The following is a 21,937-nucleotide window of genomic DNA, read 5'->3' as shown; positions in this document are numbered from 1 at the left end:
AGACAAATAAAAAAATTCAATTTTTTTTTCGATCTAGAACTCAAATTGGAAAATTTCTTAATGACATTCGGAGTGTTAGAAAAACGATGAACCTTCGAGAAATCCGTTCTGCGGAAAAGCCGAAACAAATTAGCAAACACGATAGTTTAAAAAGGTCGAAAACGCAGCGCGAAAAAAAAACAAGTTACGACCGGACTCGAACTTCAGGCGTTTGTTGTCTCAAGCATAGGTGTTACCACTGAGCAAAAAGATCTACTGCATTTGCTTTCAGCATAAATTAAGTGGAAACTTAATATTCTGAGAATAAAGTTCTTAGCTGAACAAAAGTCTAATACCCAACTCTCATGCTTATCGACAAGATTTAAAAAAAAACAGTAAGATATGGGAGGTTTTAATGACAATGACTGGCTGAAACTGGTAAAAAGGCAAATGAGGAAGCTTTATTACATATTTCGAAATCTAACTACAAGTTTCAAGAAATAGACAGAATGTCTCATAGTATCTAAACAATATTCAAATTGAAGAGCTTACGTTGATATTGGAAAGCACAATTTAAACGCTTATCTGAAGGATTCAACTAATTTTATATCAAATTTGACCAGGATGGTTTAACTGCACAATAATTTTGATTAGTCATACTAGATATCTTTATTTGGTAGAAATGAAGCCACCCCAATGTTCCCTTCAAGGATACCCAGATTAGTTAAATGCAATAACATTTCAGTTGTGGCTTCAATTCACAACTTTTATTTACAATGGAAAACAATTAGTGATCATGGAGAAGAGTTTAATTTGTGCTACTGGTAGTAAAAACGTTCACTGCTTTGCTACTAGGCCGAATATGGGGGCGGTGCTAGGACTTCTCTCAATTCGAATTCATTAGCGTGGTTTAAATCTGGCGGATGTGGCTGAGAATAGTGACTGTGAAGGGGAGGTGGCGATCGCCCCGAAAAAGGAGGCGGGTAGTTTGGATCGCGGTGGGCGGGGGGTTGTCTGGAGCCATTGCTGCTCCGTCTGTTTTTACTGCGCCGTTTGGGTGGGGCGCCATTTTTACTTGAGTCTCGTGAAGGTGGTCCTCTGGGGTTGTTTCTGGGTGGCTCCAGATCCAAAGGTCCATTGGCTGGTGCTGGTCCCGACACTGAGTAAGGTCGACCACTTTGATATTGTTGTCGTGCATGTCTGCGCCGACTGGCCCCTGCGCCTCCCGCTGCCATAGCAGAGGAGGTGGAGCGTCTGATGGTCCTGGGCAGGGTGGATACCGTCTCTCTGATCTGTCTGTTTTTGGGCAAGTGCGGATTGCTACTCGGAGTGTGCACACTGAATATTTTGACGAAAAGAATGAACAGAATTGAAGAAGACACGCAGATAATGACAGTCAGCCACCAGTGAGCCTGAAAAAAAAGAATAGCTGAAACATTATTGAATTTAAGATAATCGGAAACAAGCTTATTCTTGGAAACCAGGTCGTCTTATTTCTTATAATCCGTAATTTTGAAACCATATTCGCCCCCACAAAGGTATGTGCTATTCCTCTTTCATAACACCTGATGTTAAATCGTAGACCATGGATAAACGTTGACTTTGACTGATGGCACTGACCTTGGCCCACTCGAAAATGCCTTTGTAGATGTCTGGATTGAATATGGCATCACGCAGTCTGGACAGAGGTCCATTTGCATCAATAGCCATGCATCGGTTGAAAGCATCACAATAACCGTTGAAGTCATTGCCTACAAAACAAACTACTAAGGATAATCATCAGCTAAATCAAATTGCGATTAACTTCAAGGCACACCTGAATCAAAACCGATTCTACAGTTTGCGATCATATAAACACAGAGGCGAAGCTTTGATTCGCAAACACTAGTGAGAACACGACAAAAAGCAGTTTTAGGCTCTTTTCCAGTTTCCTACCCCCTCGTAAAATTACAAAGTTAAGCTGTTCGAAGGAAATTAAGCCGTGGGGAGCGGTGGTGAAGTGGTTACGTCTCCGCCTCTCAATCAAAAGGTCGGTTGTTCGAGGCCCACCATGACCCGTGCTCGTTGCTTGAGGGTGAGGCAACATTACCCATCCCAGGAAAATAACAAAAAATGCATGTAGTTCTAAGCAAGGGGCACAACAGCGGGTCTCTCTGGTGAGCTGTACAGCTCGTATGTTGGTCCTTTCTGTCGTGGATAATTGGTCTTATCTTATCGAAAATTGTTCACCAGGCATTTTGCATGTAAGAAATGTAAGAGTTTGTTCACCTGTTCATACTGACACGTTTTGATGCCGTTTAGAACATGAAAAGTAATTTTGAATAGACTTTCATATAACGAATTTCAGAAAAAATCAAAGGGGGAACTGGAAAAGAGCCCAGCTTTATAAAATACGATAAAAAGTATAAATAAGCCTCGAATCGGCAAATATTCAGCTACGTCTGAGATTCGCAACTTCGACCTTGAGATTAAGGGTCACACACACTAACCACTCAGCCACGGAAGCTTATTAAAGAACACTTTTAGCTCTCCCCCCCCCCCCCCCCCCCCCACCTCACACAAGCATCAATTTTATGGTTTTACAAGGTTGACTATGAAGGCCAAATATGTTTGTCATGGCCTGGTTAGTCTGCATGTCAATTTTCATGACAATCGGACGACGTGAATATTAATTTTAATTATAAAAATTTGTAGGTGGGGGAACACTTTTATTTGCGAAATTGGTTAGAAAAAAAGAAGGTTTGTAATAACACACTAAACTGACGCTGGTGTAAAGAATACTACTTTTTTAGTTCACACTTTTGCCCTACAAACAAAAACAAGTCAAACATCTGTGGGAAAATGACATTGACATTACTGCCAATACATAATGATGATGGGTGACTTACAAGGGGAGCCGACATGTCTCATTTTCTTGTTGAAAGCAAACTGTTCGAAGTGGCTGGAGCTCTGACAGGTGTTGGGTTTATTGGTCTGCTGACAACAGAGGTCGCACAGGTGTTCCTCGTCTTCACACAGACAGTCTTCCATGCCATGTTTGAGACACACAGATCCAGAACACACTCCGTCCACGCACACCTAAACAAATAGACACACACCCTGGTAACATCATTACTAATTATCCATAACGAAAGTACGACATGACATGGACTGTTAGTTCCAAAAGACGCAGAATATATCAAAAACAAGGGTCAGAATGGATCCGTGTACCTACATTTGTTTTCACAGACAGTTTTCATTTCATCCCAGCTCAACGGATAAATATATACTATTGCGCTAAACTATAAAAAAAATTCGCGTCATACGGGTATTTTGTTAAAGAATATTTATTCTATGTCATGGTAAAGCAAAAATTTTGTTTTGAATTTCAAAGCATTGAATTTTACATCAAATATTTTCTTATATCAATACAATTGATTAGAAGAAATTGGAAGATATGAAATAAAGGAACAATGCGCCCATTATTTTGAATTGGTAGCAATATTGAACCGAATTGGAGTCTACCTGTGAAGCAGCATTGCAATCAGTGAGATCTGGTTTCTTCACTGGTTCACACAAGTAGCTGTTTCCATCACAGTAGCTGGCCTCTATGCACTCGGTCGCCTCCTGGCACAGCTTTTGTTGCGACTGCGGCACCAGCTGGCACTCCGTGGTGCAACAGGGTCCCTGAGTGGGGGAGCAGCGTAGTCCTGCTTTGAGGGTGCAGGGCTGTCCCTGCGAGGAGGATTCTGTGTCGGCTGGCCAGCAGCACTGGTCTCCACTGTTGAGACAGTTTGCCTCGTAGCCACAGTCACACTCCTCGTCCTCATCCAGCACCATGTTGCCACAGATTGCACGACCAGCTTCTACACAAACACATCAATTAAATCGTTACACACCCCTTCCTTTCTTATCCCACAAGATTATTGAGAGCTAACGCGTAATTGAGTCCCAATAAAGCGAACCTGATCCCTGTTCTATATTTTTTGAGCGCGAACAATCTTAAACTTTCGACCTTCAAAGAAAACTATATATGGTCTAATGTTCTCTAAATTTCAAGAACAATTCATGATTGACGTTTTTTTTGACAAAATTAACCCAACTTCAGAAAAAGGATCAATGGGTAAAGTTTGAGTTTGCCTTCATATTAACACAGAAAAAAAAATCAAAATTCTATCATTTCTTTGACACTCTCTTGGTGATTGCAGATATAAACCTACAAGGCTGATCAGGAGCTTGATCATGTTACCTTTGAAGCATTCGTCGCGGCGCTGCACTAATATGTGAGACATATTCGCCACTGAGCATTCTGAGAAGCGGTTGTTGTTGGGCTTGTCTGCGGCCGTGGCAGAGGAGAACATTATGTAGTTGCCCTGCTGTCCCCCCGGTTTACACGTGCTCGGGAAGTCGTGTGGTGAGCCCCAGTTATGGCCGACCTAGAATGATTTTAGTGAGCGGTGTCATTAAAACAGTAGGAATGGTTAAGAGCTGGAAAAAAATCATCATGGGGCCGATTGTCAACACAGAGGCGAAGTTGCACTTCGCATACACAAGCAAAAATATGACCGATAACGCTACTGGGAAAAACTAAATGAGAACAAGTTTGAGTCCACAAAATTTCTTTAAGTGACGCACGCCAATTATTACGCATTAGCAGTACACGTCAATTTGAAAAAAAAAAGAAAATTACCAACAAACAAGTCTCAATTTATAGAGCATTTTAACTAGTATACGAAAAAGTTCATTAAAAACATCCGAACCTGCCCAGGTTCCAACCCTCTTATTTTGTTGAAGCTAAAGTGCTATTTGTAATATATTAGTCTGTGTTAATATCCTTAGCATTGGCTGTACTTAATAGCTGGTTATTGATCGAAATGAACACTTTCTAAATGAACACTAACATTTGTGACTTAAGTTGGAAAAAATGAGTTCATACTATCACACAAGCTTTGCTTGTCTAATTAAACGGATTGTCAATTTGAACATTTGTTGACTACTATACTTCCTCAATGCTCTAATTCACCTATTAGCGTTGAAGGAATTGATCAAAGGACTTGATCGAATACTCAGGTTAGAAACAAAACACAAGCTATAGACCTCGTGAGTGAATGTCAGGTGGGACACTCTGGCGGCCACTGGCACTCCGTAATTCACTGTCGTGATCACCCCTGTGTTCAGACTCTTCATCTGGCCATTCTGGTGCATCTTGTAGCCCTCGCAGATGCCCCCACTTGCAGAGTCCGCTGCCACCCACGCCAGTCCCAACACTCCCTTCATGAAGTCGCGAGCAGTGAACAGATATGCCAGACAGTACTCGGAGTGATCCTCAGTCGACACTAAGTCCAGCAACTTCTCCACTCCAATGTAGGGGTCTTTGTACTTGTAGTCGTCACGCTGTAAGGAACTTTCGTCTTCGATCTACACACAACAATCAAAATACTACATAAGTGCCCAAAATATTATCGCAGGCCATTCGCATCCAGGGTGCGTCAAAAATAAATGTACACTTTCAAAGTACATATAGTAGAAGAGTAATTCACACGCAGACTTCTAATAACAATCTCCCACGTTCTTTGAAGAAATCGCCAGCACAATAAATCATGAATTAAATCATAAAATATTACTTGATTTTGAACCTTTACTTGAAAAATTTTATTATTGATATATTAAGAGGTTGAATTTTCAACCATCTTGATATATATAAAAGAAAAACATATGAACTGTCTTGATAAATGATTTTGTGTCAAATAAAACGCTATCTTTGAAATTGAACAATCTCGAGCTATTTATTGGGATCAACTCAAACTAGTCATTTTCGAGTAGTAGGTGAGTTAGCGCTGAAAAAAATACATCATTCCCCACGCTTTAGTTCATTCCAGAACCTAAGGAGTACAAACTGTTGTGGACTGACTATGATTTTTGCTATTGCGAATCCATATCCTTTGGTTCCATCCGCAAACTCCAACTGCTCGAAGATGCTGTTGAGTTCCGCCACAAAATTGGCCACTTCTGCAGTCACCACACTCACGTCATTGTACTGTGCAGTGAATAGATGGTCACTCTAAATCCCAATACATCCACAGTACCACCGGTTTAGCATAAAATAGCATTCAAAAGTTTCATTAATTACGGTTTGAAAAAATGACCAGACCGGTTGTTGTACAAGCTGCACAGAACCTTTGCGATATCTTTCTTGATTCACATTGAAATTTTTAAATCAACAAACTTATTTGTAAAAAAAAAAACAGTTGAATCCAAAGCGGTGTTACATTAGTATAGGTGACAACTTCGAGAATCACTTCAAGTACATTACACATGCATTAAGTTGAAATACTGTGTATGAAATAATCATTTCAAATACACCAATTTATTCTGGCGCATAAAAGTCAAATTGGTGAAGGATCTTGCACACTTTAGCTCTTCCAATTGGTTCCGGTTTTCTGCTGGGTTTCCTGCAAATCTCTTTAGTGAAACTTGGAGTGAAATTGGACCAGCCATTGCTGTTATAAATTTATATTGTGGGAACTTATTGACTTCACTACTCTCGCAAATTCAGCATTAGTTTTGCTCGTTGTTCGAAATGAGATGGCAGTTTGAGTTAACGTGAGTTGCTGGTAATAATGAGCTAGATTAGGCTTAGTTGACTATACTGAAAGAAAGTGCAGAAAGGTGATGAGCTAGAGACAAGAAAAAAATGATTTCTGAAGTAATCTCTGTATGGCAGCTTGTTTTTCAACTTTTGTCACTTTGATCGATGCTTATAGCATGCCCTCGTCAAAAGAGTACTGTGGGCCTCAGTAAGAGTAACTTGCGATGACTTTAAGAATGTTTTTTTTTATAAGTTATGAGTTATGGAAAGCTTGTTTCACGGAAAGTTTGTTCCAGACAACGCGGAAAAACTTCACAACAAATTCCTTGTTTCTTTTTTTTTATGTTTAAAACGAATGAGAAAGAATGTTGACGCCAGATCGAGTTGGATATTTCGAGCAGTCTGTCAAAATTGTGGTAGTCTTTGTATCCTGTGTAAATTTCAATCTCCATGAGAGGAAGGGTGCCAATCAAGTCAGAACATTTTTATTTTCGGCAACCTGGCCTTGAGAATTTTGGCGACCTGCCCTTGCGGCACGTTGACATGCCTTTAATGTATACGCATTCGCTTGCTTTTCTAACTAAATCAATATGCCCCAAGCGAGTTATGAGAAAAAAATCAAATGCACAGACTTAGGGCAATTTTGGTAAGCGCCAAAAGAACAATACCAAAATTATCAAGAGTGCAAAGTTGCCGAAAAAAAAACATTCCAATTTCACTGGTTGCTCAAAACATCCAACTCAATTTCACGCTTGGATTTTTCAAATTTTTGTTGATTTTGTATTCAGATAAAACGATCCACTTATCAACTTCAGAGGAAAACTTGTACTACCACGAACCTACGGTTAAAATCAACTCCAACGCTGAAAGCTCCTTCAGATTTTTTACGTGGTAAGAACACAACAATTTTGCCAGACACTCAAAAATTACTCGCGCTGGCCAAGGGTTTTAGATTGATTCAAGAATTACTTAAAAAGATGGGGATTGTTTTTAGGTGAAAACCAAAATTGTAGAAATCGTAAATGTGTTTAAAATCAAAGGTGCTAATCAGAATACATACTGTGATAGAGAGTAGACATGTGTTCTTTTTGTACACGGTATTTGGCGCGGACTGATTTGAAGATGATGATCTTCTGATTCTGTCCTGAATACTGTCTCTGATTGCATCGCTACTGAATTTCTGAAACAAAAAAATCATATTTAATCAACACAAGTTACGAGCACTTTCAACATAATCCTATGGTTTGATTCGGTCCAGCAGAAAAAAAGGACTATCTATGCCAACGTCAACAAAATTCTCACTTTGAAAAATGTTCAAAATTTTGGTGAATGAAAATGATCTCGTGAATCTACATCAAGTTAAGCTTACATTTTTGTCCCACTTAGTGGTTTGTGTGTGCATTTGCATCTGTTCCATGTGATCCCGAGTAGCACCATGGTACGCACAGCCTGTCACGACCGAGGAGTCGCTCTCGTCTTCGGATGCTTCTTCTGAAGAATTAGCGGAGTTCTCTCCCTCTGACGAATGATGGAAGGGACGACCATTGATAGGCAACGACAATTCATCGTATATAACTGAATGCACATCGTGGTCTGTTGCGATTGAGTCGTTACTATTGTTGAAATTATTGCGACTGAATGATTCGACCGAGTCGACATAGAAAGAACTTCCGTCAGCTAAGTCTTTAATACGGCCGAAAAACACTCCGTCGGCTGCATAACCGTACACCAGAGAATTCCTCCCTTTGTCGGCCAGATGACCTTTTAAAATGGTCACTTTCTTTCCGCCTGTTTCCTGGGAATGCACTAGAACTTGGGATAAGGTCTTACATCCATCTGGAAACTGAATGTAGAACTGATCCGAGAAAATATGTCGACTGTTTTCAAACAACTGTAGATTGAAAGTTCTAAAAATATTTTTAAATATTTCTGTGAAATTAATTTCTCTGTGAATACATTTGCTTAATACTGAAAAGTAGAATATTTTCTATTTGATATTTTTGAATAAAAAATATTCTAATATCGCGTGAAAAAAAAACATAAGCACTGTTTCAAATTAACTTTTCAGAGGATAAATTGTATAAAACTAATATAAATGATAAATATAGTCAACAGACAGTTTGAAAAAAGTCATGAACAAAAGGAAAGAGAAAAAATTGATTGTTTTTTTAAACTTTAATTTTCGAATTTCAAAGAAAAAACCTTAAGGATATTTGAGTTTCAAGAACAATTTATGGTTGACTTTTTTTGATAAAAATTAACCCAATTTGAAAAAACTGGATGAAAAAGTAATTTTTGATTCCGCTGGGCTGAGAAATCTGAACATTTAATTCCATTTCCGAAACTACAATTTGATCACGTTCTTCGTGACCTTTACAGTATTGCTGGTCGATAGCCGAGTTTTTTGCCTTCCTTTTATCAAAGGAAACGAACTGGAGTTAAAAAGAAACGACACAGGGTGATTTTGTAAGGTAGCCACAACTTTCAACGTCCATAAATTTACGAATAACAATGCTTCGAAGCTCAAATTTTGTAAGAAGGTTTAGGAGATAAAATCAAGTTTAACCATACTAGCGTGCAACGCACCTCCGGTACTCATAATAAACCGCATATACTGGAAATAAGATCTGCATTCTTTGAGTGTACTCTGACAGCACTCAATTACAAGGTTCTTAATTACAAATTTTGCAAAGTTTTTTATTCAAGTTTTCAATACAAATTTTGAAGAACCATAAAATTTTGTGAAGTTTTATAAAAAAAATTTTCGAAAAATTTAAAATGAACTAAGAAACGACACATCTGGGAAACTAAAAGCAACTGAGCAGTCGCATTTGGGCTTCAAAGTTGCAGATTTTGAGAGTACCCAACTACAATGTTGCTAAATCAAATTTTGCGCTCTAAGTTTTCTAAAAAAAGGTAATTTTTGAGAACCAGAAAAAAATTTCACATTTCGAAAAATACGAGAAGTTTTCTAAAAAAGGTAATTTTTGATAACCAGAAAAAAAATTTCACATTTCGAAAAATACCAAGATCTCAACAGTCTTATTTGATGGCAACATTCGCAATCTTTGAAAGTACTCAACTACAGGGTTGGGAAATTCCAAAAAAATCACAAAAACGTCTTATCTGTTAAACTAAAAATATTTGGGCATTCTTAATTGGAGGCCGAACTTGCAACTCCTGAGATTAATCTGACTGCCCCAACTACAGGTTAGGAATTTCAAACTTTAATTTAATTTTCATGAAAATTTTTTGAAAAAATCACAAAAAACGATCTGGAAAACTGCAAGGTTTTCAGCAGTCAAATTTGGAAGTAAAATTCGCAACTCCTGAGAGTACTCTGACAGCGCCTCACTACAGAGATGGTAATTTCAAGTTTTGTTAAATTTTTTATATCTAAGTTCTCTGAAAAACTTTGAGAAAATCCTAAAATGTCATATCTGGAAAACTACAAAAATTTGAGCAGCCATATTCAGTGGCAAAATTCGCAACCCCCTGCGAGTACTCTCACAAATTCCAATAACAGGATTGAGATCTTCAATGTTTTCGATTTTTTTAACATCTAAACTATTATGCTTAAACATGGGAGATAGCTGTCACTCGCATTTAAATATACTATAGATGGATATAGATAGATAGATAAAAATTGATACGATTTCAATAAATACTAAAACTTGGAGTTCATCTAAGACTTCGGCAATCTTTTTCCACTCACAAAGAGTGTTCAAAGTGATTTCCATTTTTCTGGATTGTCAAACAGCACCGATAGCTACATGCGCTCCAGACTCGATACAGCAAGAAAGTATCTGACATTGAATTGGAAAACTTCGGATATCTTTGTTTTCAAGGCATTAACAGCTGGGTCTTGAGTCCCGAAAAACGCGATATTAACATTAACCCCATTAAAAAACGTCAAGAGGCGATAAATCTTGAGATCGGGCTAACCAGTTCATGGGTATAAGTTAACGGACATAACTTCGCAGCATTTGGAAAAGAGTCCATGACTGCACAACAGGGGCGGATTTAGAGAGCGGGAGGGGGCGGACGCCCTCCCTCTCAGGGATTCGACTCATTTAACAATCAATATTTTATGACATCCATTTTTGGCGCAAGTATAAACTAAATTTAAAGGGGAGCGCGCGCCGAAAACCGCAATTTTTTTCGGTCTAAATAATCCAAAGACGGCATTTTTTACTTTTTTTTTAAATTTGCCTGCAGCGAAAAAATTTTTGATCAAATTATGTTCTTTAGGGTCTTCTGGGAGCGCTCGCAAATCACTTAGTTCGACCTAAAAAAAAGGTTACAAAAATTTTCGAAAAGAGCCGCAAAACCGAAAAAGATGCATATTTGGCAAAGAATTTCCTATGACGACACTATTTGAGGTAAACTGGATCAATAGTTAAATTTTGATTTTGCTGGGAAACCTAAAGATCAAAAACCACTTTTCAGACTAAAAACACGACCTATATAAGTGTGTTCACTTCGTTCAATGACACTACAAAACTTCAGCAAATTTTAATTTTAGCTCCATATTTGAAGCTATCGTAAAATGATTGAGGCAATCGATTACAAGTAAAGGCGGTAATTTCGATTACCTATTTAACGCTTCAAAGCTCAGCTGCACTGGATTGGATGGAGGAGGTTTTGAGTATCTGTTATCTGTAGCTGCTCTGCGAAGCCTCACATGCTGGTCCAAGTTGAGTCCATTCAAGGCATTTTTGGAGTACCTCAGTGATTCATACCTGAATCCACCGGTTAATTGAAAGCAATATACAAAGAATAGTACCCCGATACCATATTCCATCTGAAATTACAGAACTAACATAGAAAAGATTTTCATCGCCAGTGTTTAACTTAATTCTTTCAAAAATCCACTCACAAACTTTTAAACGCTTACTCTCCGATATGCAATATTTACATTTTTTTCACAATATTTCTCGAACATGGTGCCTAAGAAGTCTTCTTGTGGTTACCTGTTGAGAACTAGGTGCCAGTTGCAAATTTTAATAACAAGGTGCACCTTAGATAGCGACTATCCTTTTATAACCGAGATGCCAACATTAAGTAAATAAACTAAAAAACGAGGTTGAAATGCGACAAAACAAATAGATGATTTCTCTTTAACAGACAGACAATAGTCTATAATCGAAATTTATCGATTTGCAAAGAAACAAGTCCTAACTGGAGTCGAACTGCCGGGTTACCACTATGCCAAATACACAGATTGCTCTTTCAACCTGATTTTGTAATGAAGCAAGTAGAAAACCTAAAACATTTTCACGTGCCGGCCACCGAAAAAGTTCTTTACGCAAAAAACGTACCCGGTTGTTGTTGTTAGCCCACGCGGGTCGGCTTGGGCTCTTCTGTCTCCAGGTCAAGGAACTTAGCAACCTCTACCGGCCGAAGCCACAGGTCTGCTGGGGTGAGTGGGGAGGGGTTTTGGGAGCAGTTGAAAAGGTGACATGTTGTGTGGGGGGCAAGGGAACAGGTTGGGCAAAGGTGGGAGATGGAGCTGTCGAGGCGGGATAGGTAAGTGTTAAGGAGCCGGCTGTAGCCAGACCGGAGTTGGGAGAGCTTACAGCGCGTGGGACGTGGGAGAGATTTTTCAGAGGGGTCAATCTTTGGGGGAGGGATACAAATAACTTTAGACGGAGGGGTTTCGGCTAGGAACTTGGTTACAAGGGAGGTATGGTTGTCTTTTAAAATTGGTTTGTAGTAGTTAAAAATAAAAGTGGAGACTTCGTCTCGGTCGTCCAGAACTAGAGGGTGGTTTGCGTAGACTGAAAAGTCGGTTAAAATTTTCTGGGTGTCTTCTTTGAAGCAGCTTATAATTGAGGGGCGAAGTAGACGGGGAGGAGGGGGATGTGAATGTATAAAATTAATGGGATGGTGGGAACGATAGGTAGAGATAAAAAATTGAGATGACAGAAGGGTATGGTGGTCTTTGACCGTTAGGATTTCAGATTCACTGTGCAGGTGGGCAGTGGAACTCATTAGATTTGATCCAGTAACAACGCGAAGGGATTGGTTTTGGGCAACCTGCAGGCAATTTATGGAGGTGTTACTTGATGCGTGGGACCATGCGGGGCTGCATAGTCAAGTATGGGGCGAATTAAAGCTTTAAAAGTTAGGAGGAGGGTTTCTTTGGAGTGACCCCAGGTTGATCCTGCTAATGCCTTCAGGATTCCGATCCTGCGTCTGGCCTTTTCAGCGGATTGTTTGCAGTGAGTGGCAAAACAAAGTGTTGGATCAAATGTCACCCCTAAGAATGTTGGATTTTTGTTTAGGGGTAGCGCCTCGTTATTTAAAAGAACACTAGGTGTTTTATTAAATTCTTTGTTATAAGAGGAGAAAAGTGTAACTGATCCTTTAGAGGACGCGAAACTTAGTTTGCGTGAGGTGAAAAAATCGTAGAGCCTTTTTAGGTAGCTATTGATGGAGTTTGAGGCGATATCAATATTGGAACTGCTTGCGAAGGGGTGGAAATCGTCTGCATACGAAACAAGGTTTACATTATCGGGAGGTGGCGGTGCATCATGGACATAAAAATTGAAGAGTGTGGGTGATAAAACAGAACTTTGGGGTACGCCACAGTGGATTATTCGATGGGGGGATGTGTGTTCACGGAATGAGGTGGCAGCCTGTCGACCATTAAGGTAATTACTTAGCCAGCGGACTAGACTTCTTGGGAGGGGAGTGTCATGAACGAGTTCCACAAGTGAGCGATGACACACCATGTCGAAAGCCTTAGATAAGTCAAGTGTGGCCAGTACCGTACGTTTAGGGGGGTGATTTTGGTTAAAACCGTCTGAAATGTAAAATTCGAGAGTGGAGAGAGCTGTGGTGGTGGAGTGAAAAGGGCGGAAGCCGTGTTGGTGTTTGGCGTTGGGGAGATGTTTGGTAAAGATGGGGTGAACGAGCCTCTCCAGAATTTTAACTGCTGGGCAGAGTAAGGATATAGGTCTGTAAGATGTTGATTGTTTAAGATCCTTATTGGGCTTTGGAAGCGGTGCAATTTTTGAATTTTTCCAAATTTGGGGGATAATGTTTTCGGACAAAGAGATATTAAAAAGGTATGTTAAGTATTGAGTAGCAAAGGGGCCGAGATGTTTAAGATGTATATTACAAAGGCCGTCGGGACCTAGCGCTCGCGATGGTTTGCTGTCTGCAATGGCTTGTTTAGTATTTTCAGGGGTAAAATTTGGGCTGTCTGACAGCGGTAGTTTGGCAATTTTTCTTCTCGTTATACGAAGGAGTTTGTCAGAGGCGTGGGGTCTGGCATTGGTGAATTGTTTGCTAAAAGAGCTGGTAATATCACGAGGTGAGTGTATGGGTTTAGAACCAAAAGTAATGGGGTGTCTTCCTGCCACGGGCTTAGATCCATTTAAGGAGCGTACCACTTTCCAGAACTTTCTGGCACCAGTGCGGTAGTCGCAAGTCCGGAGGAATTCTCGCCATTTATTTTTTTGTCCTTTGCTGTCTGTTTCATGAGTCTACAGTTCAGTTGGGATATGACTTCTGGGGGGAGATTTTGTTGTCGGCTTAAATCTCTTTCGGCGGCAAGGGCAGTGGACTCGGGGGAAAGAGAGGGAGTGAAGTGGCGAATACGGCCAGCGGGGATGTGGTGGCGTGCTGCCCTGAGCACCAGGTCCCTCAAGAATTTCTCTCCGGCGGCAACTCCGGAAGGTGGAACCGCTGAAAAGAAACCCTCCTCAATTTCCTCTGTGAATTTGATCCAATCTGCTTTTAAAAAATTTATAAAAGTCCTTTTAGGTGAAAAATTTATAAAATCATCCAAGGGTAGTTCTAGAAGAATGGGTAGGTGATCTGATCCTAGAGATTTAATTGGGGTCCATGATGTGGAGAGTAAGAGCGATTGGGATGCGAGGGAAATATATGGTGACGAGAGTTGGTTTTCTGAGTTAAAAGGGACTCTGGTTTGTGTGTCATCATTTAATGGTGCAAAGGTGGATTCGGTTATTTCATTGCTAAGTACAGAGCCGCGTTGATCTTCCTCGATGTTGGAGTTCCATAGTTGTGAATGTGCGTTGGCATCCCCGAGTACTAAGGCGTCCCCAGGTTCAAGTAGTTCGGCAAGGGACGCAGAGTAACCAGGGGGACAGCTCGAGCGAGGGGGGATGTAGAAATTATAAATACGAAGCTTGGATGAACTGGCTACCACTGATATGCCCATAGCCTCTAGTGTTCCATCGTTGTTAATATTTATTTCTTCGTATTGTATCGACTCATGTATGGCTATGAGAAGACCGCCCCCTTCTTTTTCTCGATCTTTTCTAATTAAAGTGTAGTGTGAGCCAAGTGAGGGGTTTCGAGATTTCTTTCTTAATTTAGTTTCTTGGAAGACAGCAATATGAATTTGATTTTGAGATAAGAAAGCAGCAATTTCGGGTGCTTTTCCGGAGATACCGTTGCAATTAAATTGAAGGATTTTTAAAAGGCCTTTGGCGGGGTGTGGTGAACTATTTACATTATTAACAGCAGTATGATTAAAATGGTTGTTTGAACTTGAGTTATTTACACTATTTACACGATTACGATTTGCGCGATTTTGGGAGGAGGAATTATTATTCGAGGAGGTGGGAAGGGTGGGAGGGGGAGGGGGGTTAGGGAGGTGGGGTTGGGGGGCGGTTAGGGAAGTTGAACAAGTTTGGGAGTTGGGGGTGGTCAAGTTAGAGGACCTGGTGCCTGGGGGAGGTAAAATGTAGGTAGAGGTACAGGTAGGGCAATAGTAGTCAGGGTGGTGTTGGTTAAGGTGGGTAAGACTACTACATTTAAGGTGAATGTAACCACAGATGTGGCACCAGACACTGGGCTGGGTGCGTTTGATGCGGAAAGAGCAAGGGGAGCAAAAGTAAGGCCCTGGACCAGGGTTTGGATTAATGCCGGAGCGGAGTAGTAGTATAAGGATGAGCAGACGGAGCAGCCTTCGCTCTGTTTGTATAAAAATACTTCGCCTTGCGGAAAAAACCTTTGTAGTTCATTAGCTGTATGAAAACTACAGATAACTTTGGAAATTTGAAATCATTGGTTGTTTGAATTAACATAAGGACGTGTTTTGATACTTCAATTTTTCAAAACATTTTGATTATGCATTTTCACATGCCAAAATAAAAACTTCTTGTACAAGTGTCACGTGAAACGTCAATTCAATAAAAAACGTATAGATACATTTTTTTCAAAAAAATCAGAGATTTCTTCGTTTCAAAATTAAATCAAAGAAACTAAAGTATTACATCTAAAACAGCAGACCTTTGGGTTAAGGGGATTTCGAAAGAAGGTTCCAAGAAAAAAGTCAACTCCTAAGACACTTGAGACACTATAAAATTGTAATAGACACAAGCAAAGCTTTACTTTGCAAACACACGCGAAATGTCAATAAGGGACTTTAGAGTACAAGAAAAAAACAGTAGTTTAAAAAAGTTTTAACATAGGGCCTACGGGATCGAACCGTTGATTCTACAGTAGCTGATGTCTTCAAAACTGCCCCATACCACCTAAGCTATTTACTGAAAACCAGTCACAAATGAGCTCATAAAACCGATGCGATTAATTAACCAAATATATTTAACGCAATCTGAGAAAACTGGATCGAAAAACATAGCCAACTGACCGCTGAAAACGTAATGAACTAAGGGAATAAGACACAAATTAAATTGTCGTTTGAACAAACTTCAACTTTCGAATTTTAATGAAAAAAATGTATGACCTTAAAGCTCTTTGAATTTGACGCACAATTTATGTCTAGTGGTTTTTTGAAAATTACCCAATTTGAGAAAACTGGATCAATTGATAATATTTTAATTTTGCAGGTAAAAAATTGATAATTAAATTCCATTTTCAAAATTAGAAGTCGATCAAAATTTTCGTTACCTTCACATTTTTGCTGATCGACGGTGGAGTTTGCCTTCCTTTTAACCAAGGAAATGAAGTGATCTGGAACAAAAAACAAGTCGAACCTCGGAAAAATAAACTTGAGCCTGATCAAATTTTAAACACAAAAAAACCAATAACAATATTCATAAACCATACAACAATTTTTTTAACTCAACAGTTGTACGTTTGACATCGACTTTAAACGTTGGACTTTTGATTTTATTGAATTCGGCTAATTACAGACATTCACCTTGAATTATTTACACCCTCAAGTTCAAAAAAAAATTGGTTAAATCGAAGCTTTGATTGAAGCTTTTTGGGAAAACTCGCAGGATAGCCAGCACCGAGTTCGAGAAAACTAATTCAATACGGATGAAATTAATTACGGTGATGACTCTTCAATTTTAAAGATATATACAGAGGCGAAGCTGAGCTTCGCACCACTTGCGAAACAACAATTATAGGATGAGTGCACCATGATGGTGAAAAAATTACCAAACAGAACTTCGAACGATAATACAATTGAAGAAAGTTGAAAAACGAGAGAAGCATTTTTAAAAAATATATATATTTTTTTCGTTTTTGAACTTTTAAAAAGTTTTCAAAGAGGTCATAGTGGGGTTGAATTTGTGCATTCAAAAATTGGTGCCAGAGTCTTATTGATCTCAAAATAAGATACTTTAAGGGAAAAAAATCGGTAAATGAGCCTACAGAACTGAAGCCGACATCAAGCTGAGACTCAGCCAAAAACTTTCGTTAAAACATATATGAAAAAAACTTCATCTTACCCACAGTAGACTACGGAATTTGGAAACTAAACCGACAGAGCTTAAGTCAACAACGATGAAACCGAGAAATCATCAACCAAAAATTAGTATAAAAACTCTATAATTAATCATACAATAGTTTGAGTTCTAAATATAGTATGCAGTAGTAACTAGTACCATAGCATGCGGTAGTTAAATTTGAATTTTCATGAAATTGAGCATTTAAGCATCATAAGTGACTCAACTGATTTTAATAAAATAGTTGTTAACCCGATATGAGATGTTTTTTGCTTGTTCTTAGAACTAGCTTTCGTTATTTGTTCGGTTTTGGGTGGGCTGGAAATAATGTATAACAAATGTATTTTTTCATGGGTTAATACAAAGTATTCTTTCTAAGTACCGACCCACTCAAACTAAGATAAAAAGTGACATTTTAATATTGATTTATCTCGATGCTGCCATATTTGGAGTTTATTAAGTTGCAGCTTGATTATGAAATTGCTATGATACCTCACTCCATCCCACCAAACATTTCTTTGTTGTACCTAACTTTGAGTAGAAAAAAACGCCTATATTCAAAATCCCTGCCCATCATAGGTGATTATGAAAAACGACGCGTAAATACATGTCTTTTTTCGCAATTAGAAAGTCTAAATTTCGATTTTTACAACTCGCAAAAGCGCAATAACCGAATTCAGGAATGTTATTTACTGCTCAATATCCATTACCTAGAAACGTTTTTAATACACTGATATGTTCCATCAGAATTGTATTTTTTCATGGGTTAATATAAAGTATTCTTCTAAAGTACCGACTCACTCAAACTAAGATAAAAAGTGACATTTCAATATTGATATATCTCGATGCTTGAATATATGTCTTTTTTCGCAATTAGAAAGTCTAAATTTTGATTTTTACAATTCGCAAAAGCGCAATAACCGAATTCAGGAATGTTATTTACAGCTCAATATCCATTAACTTCTTAGAACGTTTTTAATACACTGATATGTTCCATCAGAATCACTTTTTGTATCAGTTATTTATTTATTTTTGAAGTTTGAATTATTTAGTGAGCACATACAACTAACAAGCATCAGTCATAAGATGCTCACAGGGATCAAGCTAAGGGTCCCTAAGGCCCCTCGAGAAGACGTCCCATAAGGTAGACTTTTACAGAATAAGTTGAGGAGAAAGAAAAGGCAAGAATTAGATCATTTTTTCGTTTTAGACAGCAATTTCTAGGCTCTTTTTCCTTTTACCGCCTACTTTGAAATTTTTATAATTAAAACTACTGTTCACATTGTCCTATTGTCATGAAAACTGACATGCAGACTAATTAGGCAATGACAAAAATATTTGGTCTTCATAATCAACCTTCTAAAACCACTCGTTAGACCATAAAAATGATGCTTGTGTGAGGTGGGGGTGAGGGAAGGAAAAAGAACCAATTTCTGGTTTTTGAAATTAAAATCAGGATCTCAAAAAAATAAGAAAACGAAAAGCTGCACGTGGAAAAATACTCTGCAGAGACGATCAGAAACACAAGAAATATATTTGAAAAGTAAAAAAAGTATTTGTTGACTAGAGAAATCGTTCCGTGGTCTTTCTCCACATGTTTAGACATTTCCACATGTTTAGTCCACAACTCCCAGTCATAATTTTACATGAAGACCCATAAAAGAACAGAAAACATTAACTCACAAACTTGTTCTCATAGCCAAGATAAAAATCTGAATCTACACCAGAAACCAAAGAGCGTTCCCTTTTTAACTTCTCTCGCTTCAACTTCGAAGATCTTAAAGCCAGTTTATAACTACCAGAATCTGTATTGCTTCTTAATATTTCAAAAACTGATTGCAGAACAAATGGTTACTTTCCTAATGACTAAGAAAAATTTTCCAGCTCTGAAAACAATGACTAGATATTTTTGAGGCTACTTTCAAACAACGATATACATCTGATTTTTAATCAAGAAGGGATCACACATTTATATACATTATTATGATTATTGTAGAAATTCGCAAATCTGCAGAAATAATTCATAAAAATTTTGTTATATTCTCCGTACAAAAATATAGATCGAGACTACGAAGCAGCAATTAGCGCAATCAGCAAATTAACATTAGGAAAATGATCGTTTTCAATTTAACTTCATTTTGATATACTACAAAAAAAAATCATCTTCAAGTGATTTTTTTCTGCTCATCGCAGATGAGGCGAGAAAGCACAAATTTGGTTGATAATAGATATTGATATTAGAATACAAAGTGTGTAGAATGGTGCAAAATGCTAATTCGAGGCTGAGAATCTGTTTCGTAGAGCTCTTTCAATTTTGATGACTGGCAATTCGACCAGCAAATAAGCCACCGCTGCCAGTGCATAAGTGAATGTCAGTACCGACACATAACTGGCGGCGTAGTTGTAGTTGTTATAGTGAAATTGAGTCTGAGACGAGGCAGTTGCAAATACAATCATCAACGGGTGCAACAAGTAGACCAAATAAGTGAGTCTTGCAAGTGGGATCCAAATCTTCCACGAAAGGAATGAGTTGATTATTCCACCGTAGCCATGCATGCAGGCGAACATGACCCAGGCAACTCCAACAGCCCAGAGAATCCTCGCTGTTGAGTTGTACAGAGCGGATAAAAAAAAGGAAGGAAAGTATCCGTACAGCATCTCAGATAGTCCAAAAATCACCCCCGCCATGAGAGCTATGGACACCAACCAACCCACACAATTCAGTTTCTTGCTCATTTTAACCGATCCAGGAGGACAAGAGTACGACAAGAATCCTAGCAACAATCCGACTCCATATGCCCCGAATCTAAAGTAAGGCTTTACGTAATAGTCTCCAAACGTAATAGCAAATGAGTTCTGATAGTGGGGAATATTTGGTTGGTTCTGGTATCCCACAAACACAGTGGGTCCGATGTGTTTAATCCACGCGAAGAAGAAAGAGCCGATTGCTGATAGGGAAATGCAGAGAAACACCAAGAGCGAGGCAGGAATTGCAGATTTGAACAAAATGAACAAAATAAACGGAATAATAGAGAAAATGTAGAATTGGAAATCATTGGCCAGATACCAAGTCCATCCATTGCAAGGAGTCCACACATTTGGGAAATTACTCACAAAAACGAAGTTAGTCCACCAGTTGCTTTCGCAGACAGAAACTTGCTGTTCATATGGCTGCCACATAGCCCCAATTCCATTGCCAAGAACTTTCCAAACACCGACAGTAAATAGAGTCATGAAGATTAATGCTGGAGCGAGACGGATATATCTTTTTACTATGTAGAGAGTCCAGAACAAAATGTGACTGTCTGAAGAAAGCCTACTCTGCTGCGGAAGGCTGTCAACTTGACTCCCGCTGTTCCTTCGCATGCCCGGCAACCGCGGCAGACACAGATAAGTGACGAGAAAGCCACTTAGAAGGAAAAATGTATCAACTGAAAAGGTGCCGTTTGAAACTGCCAGAAACGTCCATTTGCTGGCATACTCGTTGAGCAATTGGAATAGATTATCCACAGGTGAGATTGGGACAAAAAACACTCCTGTGAATAAAAGTGTATGTCCCAAAACAACCCAGTTTATGCTTAGGACCCTGATACCGTTGAGACAGTCAATACTGGCTGAGTTACTCTTGCATGAAAGCAACATGGGGATGTTAGCTCTCAGTGAGAACGCATTCAGAAGGAGACCGCAAAGGCTTTCCTCCAGGTCTCGAAATAGTCGATGCAAGACAAACTTAGACCTAGATGCCGAGCTTCCCATAGAGAACTCTTGGTGCAGTGCCTGGAGATCATCATCCAAATCTAGGTCCATAGTATCGGTTGGATCCTTCATTGCCACCCAGTCACGATTGGCCAGACATTCCTTGCTGTAAGCAGAACTGTAGTCGAATAATGTCGCCACCAGAACAATAACTACCAAGGTTCCGAACAGAGAAACAGTGAAGTAGAACATGAAATCCAGAAGGCCAGGATCTGCCAATGTCGTTGAAACGTTTTCCAGAGCTAGAGTAGTGTTCAGAGCTTCAGAGATTGTCAAAAAAAGACTTTTTACAATCCAGTTTGTGTCATCTGCGTTGCATGCTTCGGGAAGACACGCATCAAGATTCACCGGAATGGCACTTCCTAGAATAGTCGTGTTTAGTTGAAAGGAGACGATTCTGTCGGAATACGTCACTGTTGTCTCCTCGTTCACTTTTATCTGGATCTCATTGCACAGCGATGGCCTGCCGAACCAGAACACGTTGCCTTGTGTCAGTCCCGCCTCTGGCTTCCCCCAGGCGTCGATCACTCTGAAAAAAGCATCACCATCTGCCTGTGACTCTCTTATCTGGTCTAAACATTCTCCGCTGCTGCCTTTTGATACATGTTCGTCAGCGAGGAACTGTGGCAACAATATTTCAAAGGTGATTGCGAGATTTTTCTGATGCCAATCTTCCGCGCCCGTTTTTAGCACCAAAGCGAGACAAGCTACCATAACATTTTTCAGAAAGCAACTTTGTAAACCCATAATGAAGAATCTGAAATCACGATGATATGTTAGCGTTAATCAGTTCAAAGATTTACGAGATATTGTTCCCACAAACTTTGTAAATAAATCGCTAAATCCAAACAGAACACAAAGGCACATATTTGAAAGCTGGTACTTATCGGCGACAAATGTTTGCCGTTTTTGAAGTACAGCTTAATTTCAAAAAATAATTATCAGGAACTTCTAC

At 39.2% G+C, this 21,937-nt stretch overlaps 2 protein-coding genes across 2 annotated transcripts; both read right to left on the bottom strand.

Annotated features, from left to right (window-relative positions):
• Nucleotides 1-420: 420 nt before the first annotated feature.
• Nucleotides 421-14,741, bottom strand: LOC134848702 (disintegrin and metalloproteinase domain-containing protein 10-like). Its single transcript, XM_063866217.1, has 11 exons — nt 14,544-14,741; nt 11,143-11,351; nt 7,917-8,454; nt 7,608-7,727; nt 5,870-6,019; nt 5,056-5,376; nt 4,208-4,394; nt 3,484-3,824; nt 2,868-3,057; nt 1,600-1,730; nt 421-1,391 (listed from the first exon to the last, which is right to left on the bottom strand). The coding sequence occupies exons 1-11, from the start codon at nt 14,739-14,741 to the stop codon at nt 831-833; spliced, it is 2,946 nt and encodes a 981-aa protein (XP_063722287.1). The 3' UTR covers nt 421-830.
• A 4,372-nt stretch (nt 14,742-19,113) lies between these two features.
• Nucleotides 19,114-21,735, bottom strand: LOC134848167 (nose resistant to fluoxetine protein 6-like). Its single transcript, XM_063865529.1, has one exon. It carries the CDS (start codon nt 21,727-21,729, stop codon nt 19,498-19,500), a length of 2,232 nt encoding a protein of 743 aa, XP_063721599.1. The 5' UTR covers nt 21,730-21,735; the 3' UTR covers nt 19,114-19,497.
• Between the last annotated feature and the right edge of the window lie 202 nt (nt 21,736-21,937).

This window comes from Symsagittifera roscoffensis, chromosome 6, assembly GCF_963678635.1.
Source record: "Symsagittifera roscoffensis chromosome 6, txSymRosc1.1, whole genome shotgun sequence".
Classification (NCBI taxonomy): Eukaryota; Metazoa; Xenacoelomorpha; order Acoela; family Convolutidae; genus Symsagittifera; species Symsagittifera roscoffensis.
The sequence above is the reverse complement of the archived record's forward strand: the minus strand, read 5'-3'. Positions and strand labels throughout refer to the sequence as shown.